General features: G+C 35.3%; 1 protein-coding gene across 1 annotated transcript in view; it reads right to left on the minus strand.

Moving 5' to 3' along the window:
• Positions 1-817: 817 nt before the first annotated feature.
• The window catches only part of LOC145676813 (SH2 domain-containing protein 4A-like), a 33,050-nt gene continuing 21,074 nt past the window's right edge, over positions 818-12,793 (minus strand). Inside the window, exons 2-3 of the mRNA XM_081747591.1 lie at positions 8,829-8,985; positions 818-1,091 (exon numbers count right to left, since the gene is read on the minus strand). Of these exons, the coding sequence (XP_081603717.1) occupies positions 833-1,091; positions 8,829-8,985 (416 nt within the window). The 3' untranslated portion in view covers positions 818-832. The remainder of the gene's footprint in view (positions 1,092-8,828; positions 8,986-12,793) is intronic.

Genomic DNA, 12,793 nt, shown 5'->3' on the forward strand with positions numbered 1-12,793 from the left:
GACATATATGTTTGTAGTATAAAATAAATTTCCTGCTTCCTGGTGGGTAAGGTCTACCATCCAAGATATTACTCTCACTGAAATATATTATTATTGTCCGTGTGTTGAGTTAATTTTCTTGGTAACTTTCCGCAAAATTATTCGATTTTGAAATAAATGGGGTATATTTTCTTTGAGGTTCCTTACCTCATTGTTGTTGCTTGGAGTTGAAATTTAAAAATGATAGAGTGAATTAACCCCACTCTCAATGCACGTTAATATCAGGTATATACTGAATAAAATGGAACAATATACGTTCTTTGAAACTTTCCCATTCTAATCACTACTTGAGGTTACAAGTCAATCAAGGAGGGGTGAATCATGCCCCTTTCAGATTTTATATATTCCACGATAACTTTCGTAAAAGTTGTTCAAAAAATTTTGACAGAATATAGTCTGTGCGTTCATTGTAGCTTTCCCACAATTCCTGTTGCTTCGAATTGAAACCAATGACGAATGAGGGGTGGTGAATTAACCTGCCCCTACGCAATTTTAAAAAAAGAAATACGTTCGACTTATCCCATTTTTATGAAACACTAGGATTTTGTTTGAGATTGAAATTTAGTCAAAGGGAAAAATCATTGCAAGAACAACTACCCAACACTTGATATGCCACTTACACAGCTAAACCTACAGTTATTAAACTAGCTTTTTTTTTTCATTATACTGCCACATACTAGTTGAGAATCTCAAACAGGTATATATAGTAGATTATACAATTTAATATATACAAATTCTAATACTTTATATTATATTATATATATATATAGTTTCGTAAACCTTGAACAATGGATCATATCATTTGGACGGTAATGGCATCAAAACTTACTTTGTTGAGTGATATTTCCTGGAGAACGTCTCTCTTCTTATCTTGAAAACTAATTATCTTGACAGGTGCCGGCTTCATCTTAGACTTCAATTCCTCCACTGTGCAGTAGATCTCCAGTGGGTCCTCTTCCATCTTCTCTTCTTTCCGCTGATCCTCTTCCATCGCCTCGATCTGCTTCTGATTGAAATCTAATAATTCTGTCAGTTCAGCTTCCACTTTCTTTCTGTTGAAGGGGAGAACACAACAAAAAGATTAGTTAGTATACAGTTGAACCAATTAGTATTGAGGCTGTAAAACTATATTCTTTTTACACAGAATATACGGGATTTCCAGCAAACTCTTGTAAAACGGCATTCCTCAAACTGTGATTTTTGAGGTCTTCCCTTGTTCTCTTAGACTGAATATTAATCCAGTAAATAAGTAAATAAATAGAAAGTGGTTTCGTCGAGTAAAGACGAGTGTACTCAAGATTCCGAAAAAATAGTCGGAAGTAGGGCTACAGACTTGGGTGAGTGAGTGTCTGCGCAACATACAAAATAACAAGTGAAGAAAGAAAGAAAGAAAGAAAGAAAGAATAAGAAAGAAAGGGAAAATGAAAGAAAGAAAAAGAATGAATTCAGACACACTAGATGGATTGTGGAATTACTGTAACAACAAATAAAAGGCCAGATCTTCAAGTTTAGTCCTCATGGTTTGAAGTTGTCTGTCTTTCCACAACGTAACACCACGGTAGCATAAATAAAAATGGCAATGCAACTAAATTTCTGACGAGTGTACGGAGGAGTTACATCTTTGGATAACATCTCAGAGTTACGAATCCGAAACCGTGATACGGTTGCAACAGTAACAGGCGATATGTTGGAAAGAACATGGCAAGAAATTGAATACAGACTGGATGTTGTTCGTACTACCAATGAGGAACATGTGGAGATGTGTTAGATTGTGTAATATAAAATTTGAGTTTTTCTTGAACTCACTGAATTTTAATTTCCCTTTCATTCATATTTGTTCTTCTAATAATAATTGAAATTAGGGAGATTTTAAGGGAATAGCCTGTATTTTCTATATATTCTTTCATTATACAATTATAAAATTAAGGAGATTTTTATTTAATATTTTAAAAATATCTAAGTACATTGATATTACGGTATGCTTTAAAAAATAACAAAATAATAAATTATATTCAAAGGAGATTTATTTATTTGTTTATACATATTTTGGGCATTAATGGCATCTATGGACTTAAGCCTGTCACATATGAAGGATGACGTTCCTAGGCGAGCACACTACCGGGGAAAGAGGGAAAGAATGAAGCGGCCTGGAACCTGTATGTCAGGCACCATCCCGGCATTTGCCTAATATGAATGAGGAAAACCCTGGACAACCTCACGATAATTAACCTGGAAAAGCTGTTACACCTTTCCAATCGAGTGTATTAGAAGGAGATAAATGTACGATTGCTCGTAGAACGTTCTGACTGATAAAAGTAGTCCCCATTTGAAAAAAGTTTGAGAAACACTGCAAAAATAATGCGACATTGTAATAAATAGTTTGCACATACTTTGGCTTTGTTCATAATTACTAGTGATGAGCAAATGCAAGACCAAGACCAAGACTGGGGTGGTCTTGGTCTTGCCACGCTTCGCTACTTATAAGATAAATCACGACATTTCGTAATCTTTTTATAGTTTTTAACAGATCCAACACTCTACTGGTTCCCAAACTGGGGAGGCTACCCCTGAGACGAATGAAAGAAAATCAAAACGGTACAGATTATTGAAATACCATGAACTGCAAAATTATTTTTACACTCTAAAGGCGTCAGATTTTTCTTTTCAACCACAATTAGCTAATCTTTGTGTTAAACAAACTTATAATTAAATATTGAGATTTTGTTTTACTGATTCCAATGGGGCAGAAACATGGACATTACGCAAAAGCGATAGAAAAATTGCAAACTTTCGAAACCTGGACATGGAGAAAAAGGGAGAGAATTAGCTGTCTTGAACGGAAAACGAATGAGGTGGTGTTAGAAATATTAGCAGTAGGAGAAAAATTAGAATTTTAGATATTGATAAGAGGAGAAAGGGGAACTGTTTGGGATATTGGCTGTGGAGGACGTGCTAGAGGGTATGGTGAAAGGAAAGAGAGAGAGGAAGCAAAGGAGATTGTAGTTGAAGGAAGGTATTAAAACAGAAAATTGCTACATTAAGACGAAGAGACTAGCTGAGGACCATCGTACATCGAGGTTTCTCAGTTGCAGCAAGCAACCTGCAAATAATGGCAGAATAGCTTTGATGATGATTATGATACGTTTAGCATATCGACCAAAAAAGGGAGAAAATATTAAAATAAATATTATAATTGGAACTTCATATTTCATAATAATATGAGTGAAAACTAAAAATGACAACTGTCTATGTCTTTTCTATAAACTCAATTTGTATAAATACTTTTGACCTCTATTAGAAATACAAAATAACGACATCAAACTACATCTTATTTAAAATGTACAAAATCAGTCTCGCTTGTGAATATGGATTACTAGCATCAATTACCCACTTTGTTGGGTTAACCTTTTTTTTAAAAAAAAATAATATGTTTCGTTAATCAGTCACTTTTTATTATTACTAAAGCGCTTTCTGATATCGGTCATTTTCGATTATTGTATCATTCTCCCCAAGTTGCGGGGCTGAATTTGGGTTTAAACGGCATCAGAAACGTCACTGTTCACCTTAGAGACACCAAAAACTATGGATTCGGCACTAATATAGGTCATTTTCAATAAATTTATATATCTCCTCCTTCTCATGTTGCAAGGCACGGAAGTGTCACTGTTCATCTCAATGACCTCGAAAACCATAAATTTGACATTGATAATAATGGTCATTTTCGATAATTTTTATATATATATATCTCCTTCTTCCCCCTTCCAAGTTGCGGTGTTGAATTTGCATTTAAACAGGATCGGAAGTATCACTGTTCACTTTAATGACCCCAAAAACTATGAATTCGACAATTAATTTTCGATCATTTTTAGATATCTCCCCTCCCACCGCCAAACTACGGGGCTGAATTTGGATTTAAATAGCATCGGAAGTGTCACGGTTTATCTCAGCGACCCCTAAAACTATAAACTCCACTCTAATATCGGTCATTTTCTATCATTTTTAAATATCTCTCCTCTCCCCGTCCCCTAAGCTCCACCGTCAAAGTGATATGACAGAAACCATTTCAGATCCGAACCTCATCTATGTTGAAAATGTGATCGACATTGGTTGGGTGGTTCAAGAGTTATTAAGTTTTATTTATTTTTGTACACTTAACTTCCCCTCCTCCTCCCCTAAGTTCTACCGCCAAAGTGATATGATAGAAAACACCCTAAGTCTGAACCTCATCTATGTTGAAAATTTCATTAAGATCGATTGGCTGGTTCAAGAGTGATGAACTAACAAAGACAGTCACTTATACTTTTATTTTTTTACATATGTCTCCCTCCTCCCCATCCCCTATGTTGCACCGTCAAAGTAAAATGATAAAAATCGTGCCAGGCCTGAGCATCTATGTTGAAAATTTGATCGAGATCGGTCGGGTGTTTTAAGAGTTATTAAGTTTTATTTTGATATATATATATATATATATATATATATATATATATATATATATATATATATATATATATATATATATATCCCCCTCCCCTCCTCCTTTCCTAGGTTCTACCATCAAAGAGAAACTAGAAAAAAAAAACTTTCCAGTTCCGAACCCCATAAATGTTAAAAAATTGATTAAGATCGGTCTGGTGGTTCAAGAATTATTAAGTCACAAACTTAGTCACTTTTATTTTTATTTATTTCGATTTTTGTATACCTCCCCTCCTCCTCCTCCTCCTCCCATACGTTGCTCCTTCAAAGTGAACTGACAAATAACATTCCAGCCCCAAACCTGATCTATATTGAAAATTTGATCGATCTCGAGCGGGTGGTTCAAGAGATTAGGAGTCACAAACATAGTCACTTTCAATTTTATAATATAGATTTACTGTTGTAGTATAATGTTATATCGCTTAATCCTCGATGTGCCGTATATCTAAGGAGGCTAAAAGTTATATCGAAAAACAATTATTTAACGAATAAGCATCCGCCCATGAAATCAAATTTGCGGTCAGTTGCACTAAGTTTTTGTCAATGTCATGAAAATGTTATTTCGATATTAATTTTATGAACACACATTAAAAATTTCCAACGGATGCTTGAGTCTCGGAGCCAAGGCCATACCCATGTAGTCGACACCTATGGTGTACGGAATTACCGATGTTCAATACTACATTTCTCTTCAGTTTTAGAAGAAGAACACCACTAGTATGCTTTGAAATGAAATGAAGTATCTAGTTTAACGTCCCACAGTTATGCATCAAGGCTAAGGGAGACGGTGATGATGAGAAATGACTGAAATGGTGGAATGAAGAAAGTAGGAGGAAACGGAAGAAACCTGAGAAAACCCACGCACACTATGTTTGTCCACCAAAACAGCTTACATGGCGCAAGATGACATCTGTGTGGCTTGAAAACGAGCAATATCTACAGAAAACGCGAACAACCAATTCAGGAAACGATATAGACCTACTGTAGCTATATGTTACAGGGGCAGATAGACTCACACGAATTGCATGAAACTACTGGGAACATATTCACTCCAGTGGCATTTTTACTGAAGCCAAAAAATTCAAGAAAAAGATGTAATGATTTTTCTCCTTTTTTACATTCTATAAAAAAATTCAAGTAGTATCAGTATTTGTGCAACACTCTTGCGCAAGAGTCTTTGTCTTGGTCTTGCATCGGTATTCCTGGTCTTGGTCTTGGTCTTGCATTCAAGACTTGCAAAAACTGCCAGACCAAGACTCTTACGCTCATAATAATTACTAACATTAATGGACCAACAGAAGTTATCTTTGTCCGTAACAACAGCTCTTGAGAGAAGTCACATCGATAACAGTTAAAATTTTATCAGTACAAACTAAGGAAGAGAAACTTATCTAGTGTGTTAATTCTTGTAAGCAAGAATTAAGGCACTAGGTAAGTTTCTTCCATTACTACATAGTGACAAAAGTTTAACTTTTATCTATATACTCCCCTGAAGTGCAATCATCGACTTTAACAACATTCGATCTCACAAACATTCATTACACCTTCATAAGACCTAACATTTTTTTCTCGTTACCAAACCAAGATAATAGTTTTAATTTTCATTTTGAAGAGTACTGACAGATAGAGAAACTTGTTTGTTTCTACATTGTTTTAATCTGACGATCTTGCTTACCAAATTCAAGCGAAAATGGCACAAATTGTTGCAATAGTAGGCTAATGCAGTGATTCCCACCCAACGTGGAGGGTGTGAAGTGTGAGTAATGGGACCCAGGCCACTGACAAACTACATTTGTAATTGCACTAGAGTTTGATTATTCGAGCTAATATAACCTGATTGTCTTCGGATAATACAGATTTTCTGCAAAATGAAGGGCAGTACTATACGTACAATAGTAAAGATGTGAGGAACAGTACAATAACTGAAAAGCCCTATAATAATTGCTGCATAGCACGTTTAATCATTCTATTGTAAGCAGTTACATTAATACGCGCGAGGTTATGAGGGTTTACAAGGGAGAAGGAATGACTAGAATTTCCGAATACACTAGCGAATAACGAACGGTTGGATAGCAGTGCAGGTTAAAGCTTTGTGCTTGTGATCTCGGGATCCGACATTCTCAATTCTCTCAATTGTTTGACGAATCTTCTCAATTTGTTTTAAACTTTTTTCTTATTTTTGTTAATTTATAGCAATTGCCGCGTCGCCTTGACTTCAGCTCGTAAACTACAACCCACTTCGGTTAACCCGGTAAGCTCCCTTGTGGGTAAGTGGTTAGCATGCATGACTTTAGCGGGAGAAACCCGGGTTCGATCCCTGGAGGGAGCTCATGTGATTCGGATCCACGTTAAGATGTAGGTCCACGTCTCACATACCCTCGCTGCTAAACGGGACGCTGAATTCTGAATGAAGTAATCAATCGGTTAACCCGAAAACTCTTAGCTCGTTAGCTGGAGCTCGGAAACTCATGGCTCTACTGTACAAATATTAATGAAACAAAGAGGTATTAAATTAAATACAGTGTAAATACAAAATAACAATTGAGTAGAAACTGTAGTTCCATCAAGAACAAAACTGGTAAAAGATATATACTACACTAAAATGCTACGTAAAACATTTCCTGGAATAAATTAGTGAGAATAATAATAATAATAATAATAATAATAATAATAATAATAATAATAATAATAATAATAATAATAATAATAATAATAATAATAATAATAATAATAGAAGATTTGAGAATTTATTGCTGCACTTACAATCACAAAAGGGTCAGACCAACGAGCGGGAAGGAGGAGAGAGTGAAGTACGCAGGGCTGATGAAGGGGGCATGAAGTTATACGGGGTTAACGAAGGGAGGCACTAGGTAATAAACAAGATTAGGAATTACTGGGTTAATGACTTAGGAATTACTGGATAAAATAAAAGCTCAAAAAATGCTATATATACACAGCATCGACTAAACAATCTTATATGAATACGTATTTTTAATGCTCAAGGAGTAAGTTCCCTGGAATATGTGGAAAAATCATCTCATTCCTGTTAGGATTTATTAAGGAAGATAACCATTTAAACTTTTGTTTACTTTTTTGGTTCCGAGACTTAACAAAGTAAATCTTAGGTCTGTATAGTAGGGAAGTGACATGCTGAATCATTAGAAGTGTATTAAAATATTTCTAAAATTCGTTCACATTTATGCTTTGTAAACGAAATTTTGGATGCCAGTTTTCAGTCTATTTCTTTACTTACAGATAGGCTGAAACTTTTGTTTCTACATACCCAGAACTTTTCCTGGAAATAAATATAAATTAGTGAGATTTATTATTATTGAAGATTTGAGAATTCAATATTGCATTTAAAATCACAAAAGGGGTCAGACCAACGAACAGGAAGGGGGGAGCTTGAAATATACAGGATTGACGAAGAGGGCGTGTAGGGTATATATATATATATATATATATATATATATATATATATATATATATATATATATATATATATATATATATATACACTTCACGCCCTCTTCGGCAATCCTGTATATGGGGTTTACGAAGGGAGGTGCCAGGTTATCAAGGTTAAAAATTACTGGGCTAATTGCAAGGATAAAATAATAGCTCGAAAAATACCGTATATACAGCACTGACTAAACATAATCTTATATGAATAATTATTCTTACTACTTTAAGTTTCCTGGAATGTGTGGAAAAATCATCTCATTCTTGTTATGATTTATTTAAGAAGATAAGCATTTAAACTTTTGTTTAGTTGTTTGGTTCCGAGTCTTTAAGTAAGTAAAGCAGGGCAGTGACATGCGAATCATTAGAAGTATATTAATACATGTATATTCCTACAATTTGTTAACCTTTAAGGTTTGTAAACGAAACTTTGGATATCAGTTTTCAAAGTGTAAAACGAAAATGAAATAAAATCTTTCAGTTTTACGTCCCACGATTATGCGTTAGGCTACAGGAGACGGTGATGATGATGAATTAAGTGGTGGAATGAAGAAAGTGGGAGGAAACGGGAGAATCCCGAGAGAACCCACGAGCACGGTGTTTGTTCACTACAAAGTCCACACGGCGCGAGCTGGGATCGAACCAGGGACCCCAAGCACCGGAGATGAACGCTCTACCACTGAGCCACCGCGTCTCCTACCATACAAAACGAGTTCCCAATGAAATTTTATAAGTTTATAATTAAGTTTGTTTTATAACATGTATTTATGTTGTCTTATGCAGTTATATAGATTCTAAGTAATAGTAAAATGATTCTATAGATCCTCAATGTTCGACATTTTTAATCTACGTACCTGAGTTCCTCTGCTTCCTTCTCCGCTTGCTTCCGTGCTTTCTCTCTCGCCTCCTCTTCTAAGATTTGTTCAATAGTTTTGTCATCTGGATGTTCTCCCATTACCCATACCCAGGGCTCACCATCTGTACCCAGCATGAACTGAACTTGTTTTTTACCTACATAAAGAAAAATAGCTTTTGTTTACATCCTAATATTAAAAACGAACCTGTAAAAGATACAAGCTGAAATTGTTTCGTGGATGTGCAATCAGTTTTGCACCGCAGACCGCAAAAACTGCACGAACTTAGGTGCCAATAAGCTAGAAGACTTTGCCGAAATAGACACACCTGATTGAGCTAACACCTTAATTTCAATGAATTTCGGCAACTAGCCATGACAGTTTGCATTTCACAGTGAACCGTTTAGTTTCAGTTTTCAATTTATTTTACCAGCCCTTATTCCCTGTATTGTACTTGTAAAAATTGTCCACCTAAATGTCATGAGTCATTTTGACATATCTATTAAAATGTAAAACCGCGTCACTGATTGACATACCGAGAAAGAAAAGGAACTTATTTTCAGTTATGTATATACTCAGTCACAGTATTTACCCTGCGTACACACCCACTGGAGATTGAGTAAAGATTACTCCACACAGAAAGTAACTTTCTAAAGTCTCACTGATTTGGATGTACAGTGGATTCCTGGTGAAGTCACATCACATGAAATACACTAAAATTGTGAGTTGCAATGTATTGAAAGAGTTTAAGTTCTATAAAGTTTACAGGAAGAAAGCTCCAGATGACGGAACAATTAAAATGTGATTTACAAACTTCAAAACATCTACAGATAAGTTGGGTATTTATTATGTGGTAGCAGACCTGCAACCCAATATTGTATTAACCTTGTCTGCAGTCAGTAAGGAAGTGGCTGACTGTGAAGTCGAGTGTGCTCAAGATCACAAAAAAAAAAAAAAAAAAAAAAAAAAAAAAAAAAAAAAAAATCGTCGGAAGTAAGGGTGCAAATTCAGGAGCGAGTCTCGGCACAACATACAAATTAATCCGTGAACAGCTTAGACGTAAACCACATAAGGTAATAATGGTATAAGAACTAAATGAGGAAACTTATTATTATAGAATTTTGGGAAATGATTCTTAATCAGATACAAAATGAAGCATAATTTTGGCTGAGGTGCAAAAATAATTTGTACGTTTGGGGACAGGAGTATCGACATGACTGAAGCACATGAACAATACAATCCTACGGTTAATACGTGGTACCTCATTTCTATGGAACATTTGACAGACTCATTATTATTCGAGAAGGATACTACAAACTGTTCCCCGGTTTTCTGGTAGAAACTTTTTTTTTTTTTTTCGGGCGAAAGGGAGGCAAAACCAAAATGTGAAGGGAGCGGCACCAGAACATTATATATATTTTGGTACATTAACAATAGCAATTTAATTTTTCTTAGCTGCGAAGGATGTGGAGGACCGCTGGCCAACTCATGGGGGAGCTAAAGTATGCGTGAAAAAGATATTCATTTAAACCTGCAAACTGCAACATTTTAAGACTCCACAATGAAACAGACGAGACATCTCGCACTTAATACAGTTGACAAGACGGAGAACTCCTACTTCGGCCATCAGATGAGGTATTATATAAATGAACAATTTGGTGAGAAATTGATTGGTCCCAGGATACCCATTACTTGGCCACAATGTTTCTAGTTTTGACACCCTGTGACTTCTGATTTTGGTAAAATTTTTTACAAAAAAAAAAAAAAAAAAAAAAAAGTGTAAATCGAAAAACCTTTAAAAGTATATGACATAGAAAAGAAAATTCTTAAGATTATTCAGGATAGTTCAAATGATATGTATTAGTCACATGCAATTTTAGGATTCTGGAAACCGTCGGAAGAGTATTTGGATATCGATTGAGGACATTTGGAGGCCTGGAATTAAAACAGCCGTACATCACAGTCAGAATTTAAAGTTTAAAGAACGTTTTAGTTTTTTTTTTCCTTTTCTTTCATTTTTTTTCTTTTTTTTTAGTAATAAACAGAAAATTTAGATGAGTTTGACAACAAGGAATTGTTCATAATGAACAGTAAGATTCATTACAATAGGAGTAGAAACGATAACGATATAACAAGGATAGAAACTACAGAATAAGCAGTAGTAATAAGATTCGGCAGGAATCTTGCCTTCTATCAATATTATTCAGTATTTGTTTATGAGGAATAAGTTAAGGAAAATCTATATAGGAGAGACGGTAGGAAGGCTAAGTATATTGCCTTTGCACATATAGCCGAGCCTGTAACGAAAATTAACAGAACGTTAGAAAGTTTGAGGGAAAACTATGAAGAATATAGGATGAAAATAAATGTAAAAAGACGAAAACAATGAAACGACGAGAGCTGTAGACGTCTCTGAGGAACATTAGCTGTGTCACAGTGTACATCACATGAAGGAGTTTGAGGTATATAGACCTGCATCTATCAAGTATGACATTTTAATTTATTAAGATAATGCATTTATTTACTTTGGTCTGTTCGAAGCTTCAGGTATAAGTGACAAGAAATTAAGAACAAACAATGAAGAAACTAAGTTAATACCTGTGTGGATAATAAGTAAATGATATAAAATGCCATGAGCCGATTAGTACGGGACTGTATACCTACTTTTGGGCCACCCTGTGTGTTACGTAAATGAGCCTAGTTTGTCACAGTGTACATAAAGTAAAAGAGTTTGGTTTTTGTCACAGTGTACATAAAGTAAAAGAATTTGGTTGGTCACAGTGTACATAACGTAAGAGAGTTTTGTTTGTGACAGTGTACATAACGTAAAATAGTTTGGTTTGTTACAGTTTACATAAGACGAAAATTGAATTTTTAAACGATTGAACAAGGGAAGTTCCCCTGCCGCCGTCTACTCGTCAACTATTCTCTATATTCTGTTCCCCTTTCCATCATTCCCCACTGCACCTTGCCTTCAGTCTCCTCTCAAAAATGCATCTCCCTGCACTCTATATTCCCCACTCAAAAATTTTAGTGTTGCTATGGCAACCATTTTTTTTTTTTTTTTACTATAGGCCTATTTAAGATTTATTAACGGCATGATATTTTCTCAATGAATAAAGAAACCGGAAGTAGTAGTAATTTCTACCATTTCTGATTTTAGTAGAAAGATTATAGTGGAGACGGAATACAATCTTGGGACACTTAATTGATTGCAGAAAACTGCTTCTTGCTATATATTAGAATTTTACTCTGTAGCGATCGACGTCAGAACCGGAAGTAGTTGATTTCTGCTACTTCTGGTTTGATTAGACGATTAAGAGACAAGATGGTACTTATTCTTAATACGATAAATCGATTCTAAAAACTGCTTCTCACTCTCGATATTTGTCGTTTTTGCTCCATGTACACTCATGTCCAAAATGATTGCCTCATATATATAACTGTCTTTTTGTAAGAATATAATTTGATAATGATTTTGCAGGATACTTTTAATACTGATACTATGTGTATAATCGGGAAATGTGTATTTATGGTAAAATTCATAGGAAAAGGATTATAAATACAGAGGTTGTTCAGCCTATGTTTGGCCAATTTCGTTCCTTCCCTCTCCTGAGCAGATGGGACTCACCCGACCTCGATCGTGGCGTCCTGCAGTGTTGTGCAGTGGCTTCCTGGGAACGGAGTTGATTTTCCGCGCAGACGACAATAACGCACAAAACAAGACCATTGTTGTGAGTGTTGTGTTAAATTTGTTTCCAAGTGTGTGGGTTTCCGCTCTGTGACCAAAATGCCGCACGAACTAAGCCGGTTTTGGGAAGGCTATGTTGCGGCTCTTTATGACGCCCACTTTAGTGTTTTTGTCATTAGAAAACAGTGCAAGAAGAATGGTTGCAACATCAATTTAAGTGGAATAAAAAATGTTATTAAAAAGTACAAGGGCAACGAAGCTCCACCATTTGGAT

This window comes from Thermobia domestica, unplaced genomic scaffold (assembly GCF_964235325.1).
Source record: "Thermobia domestica unplaced genomic scaffold, izTheDome1.hap1.1 HAP1_SCAFFOLD_377, whole genome shotgun sequence".
In the NCBI taxonomy this organism is placed as follows: Eukaryota; Metazoa; Arthropoda; class Insecta; order Zygentoma; family Lepismatidae; genus Thermobia; species Thermobia domestica.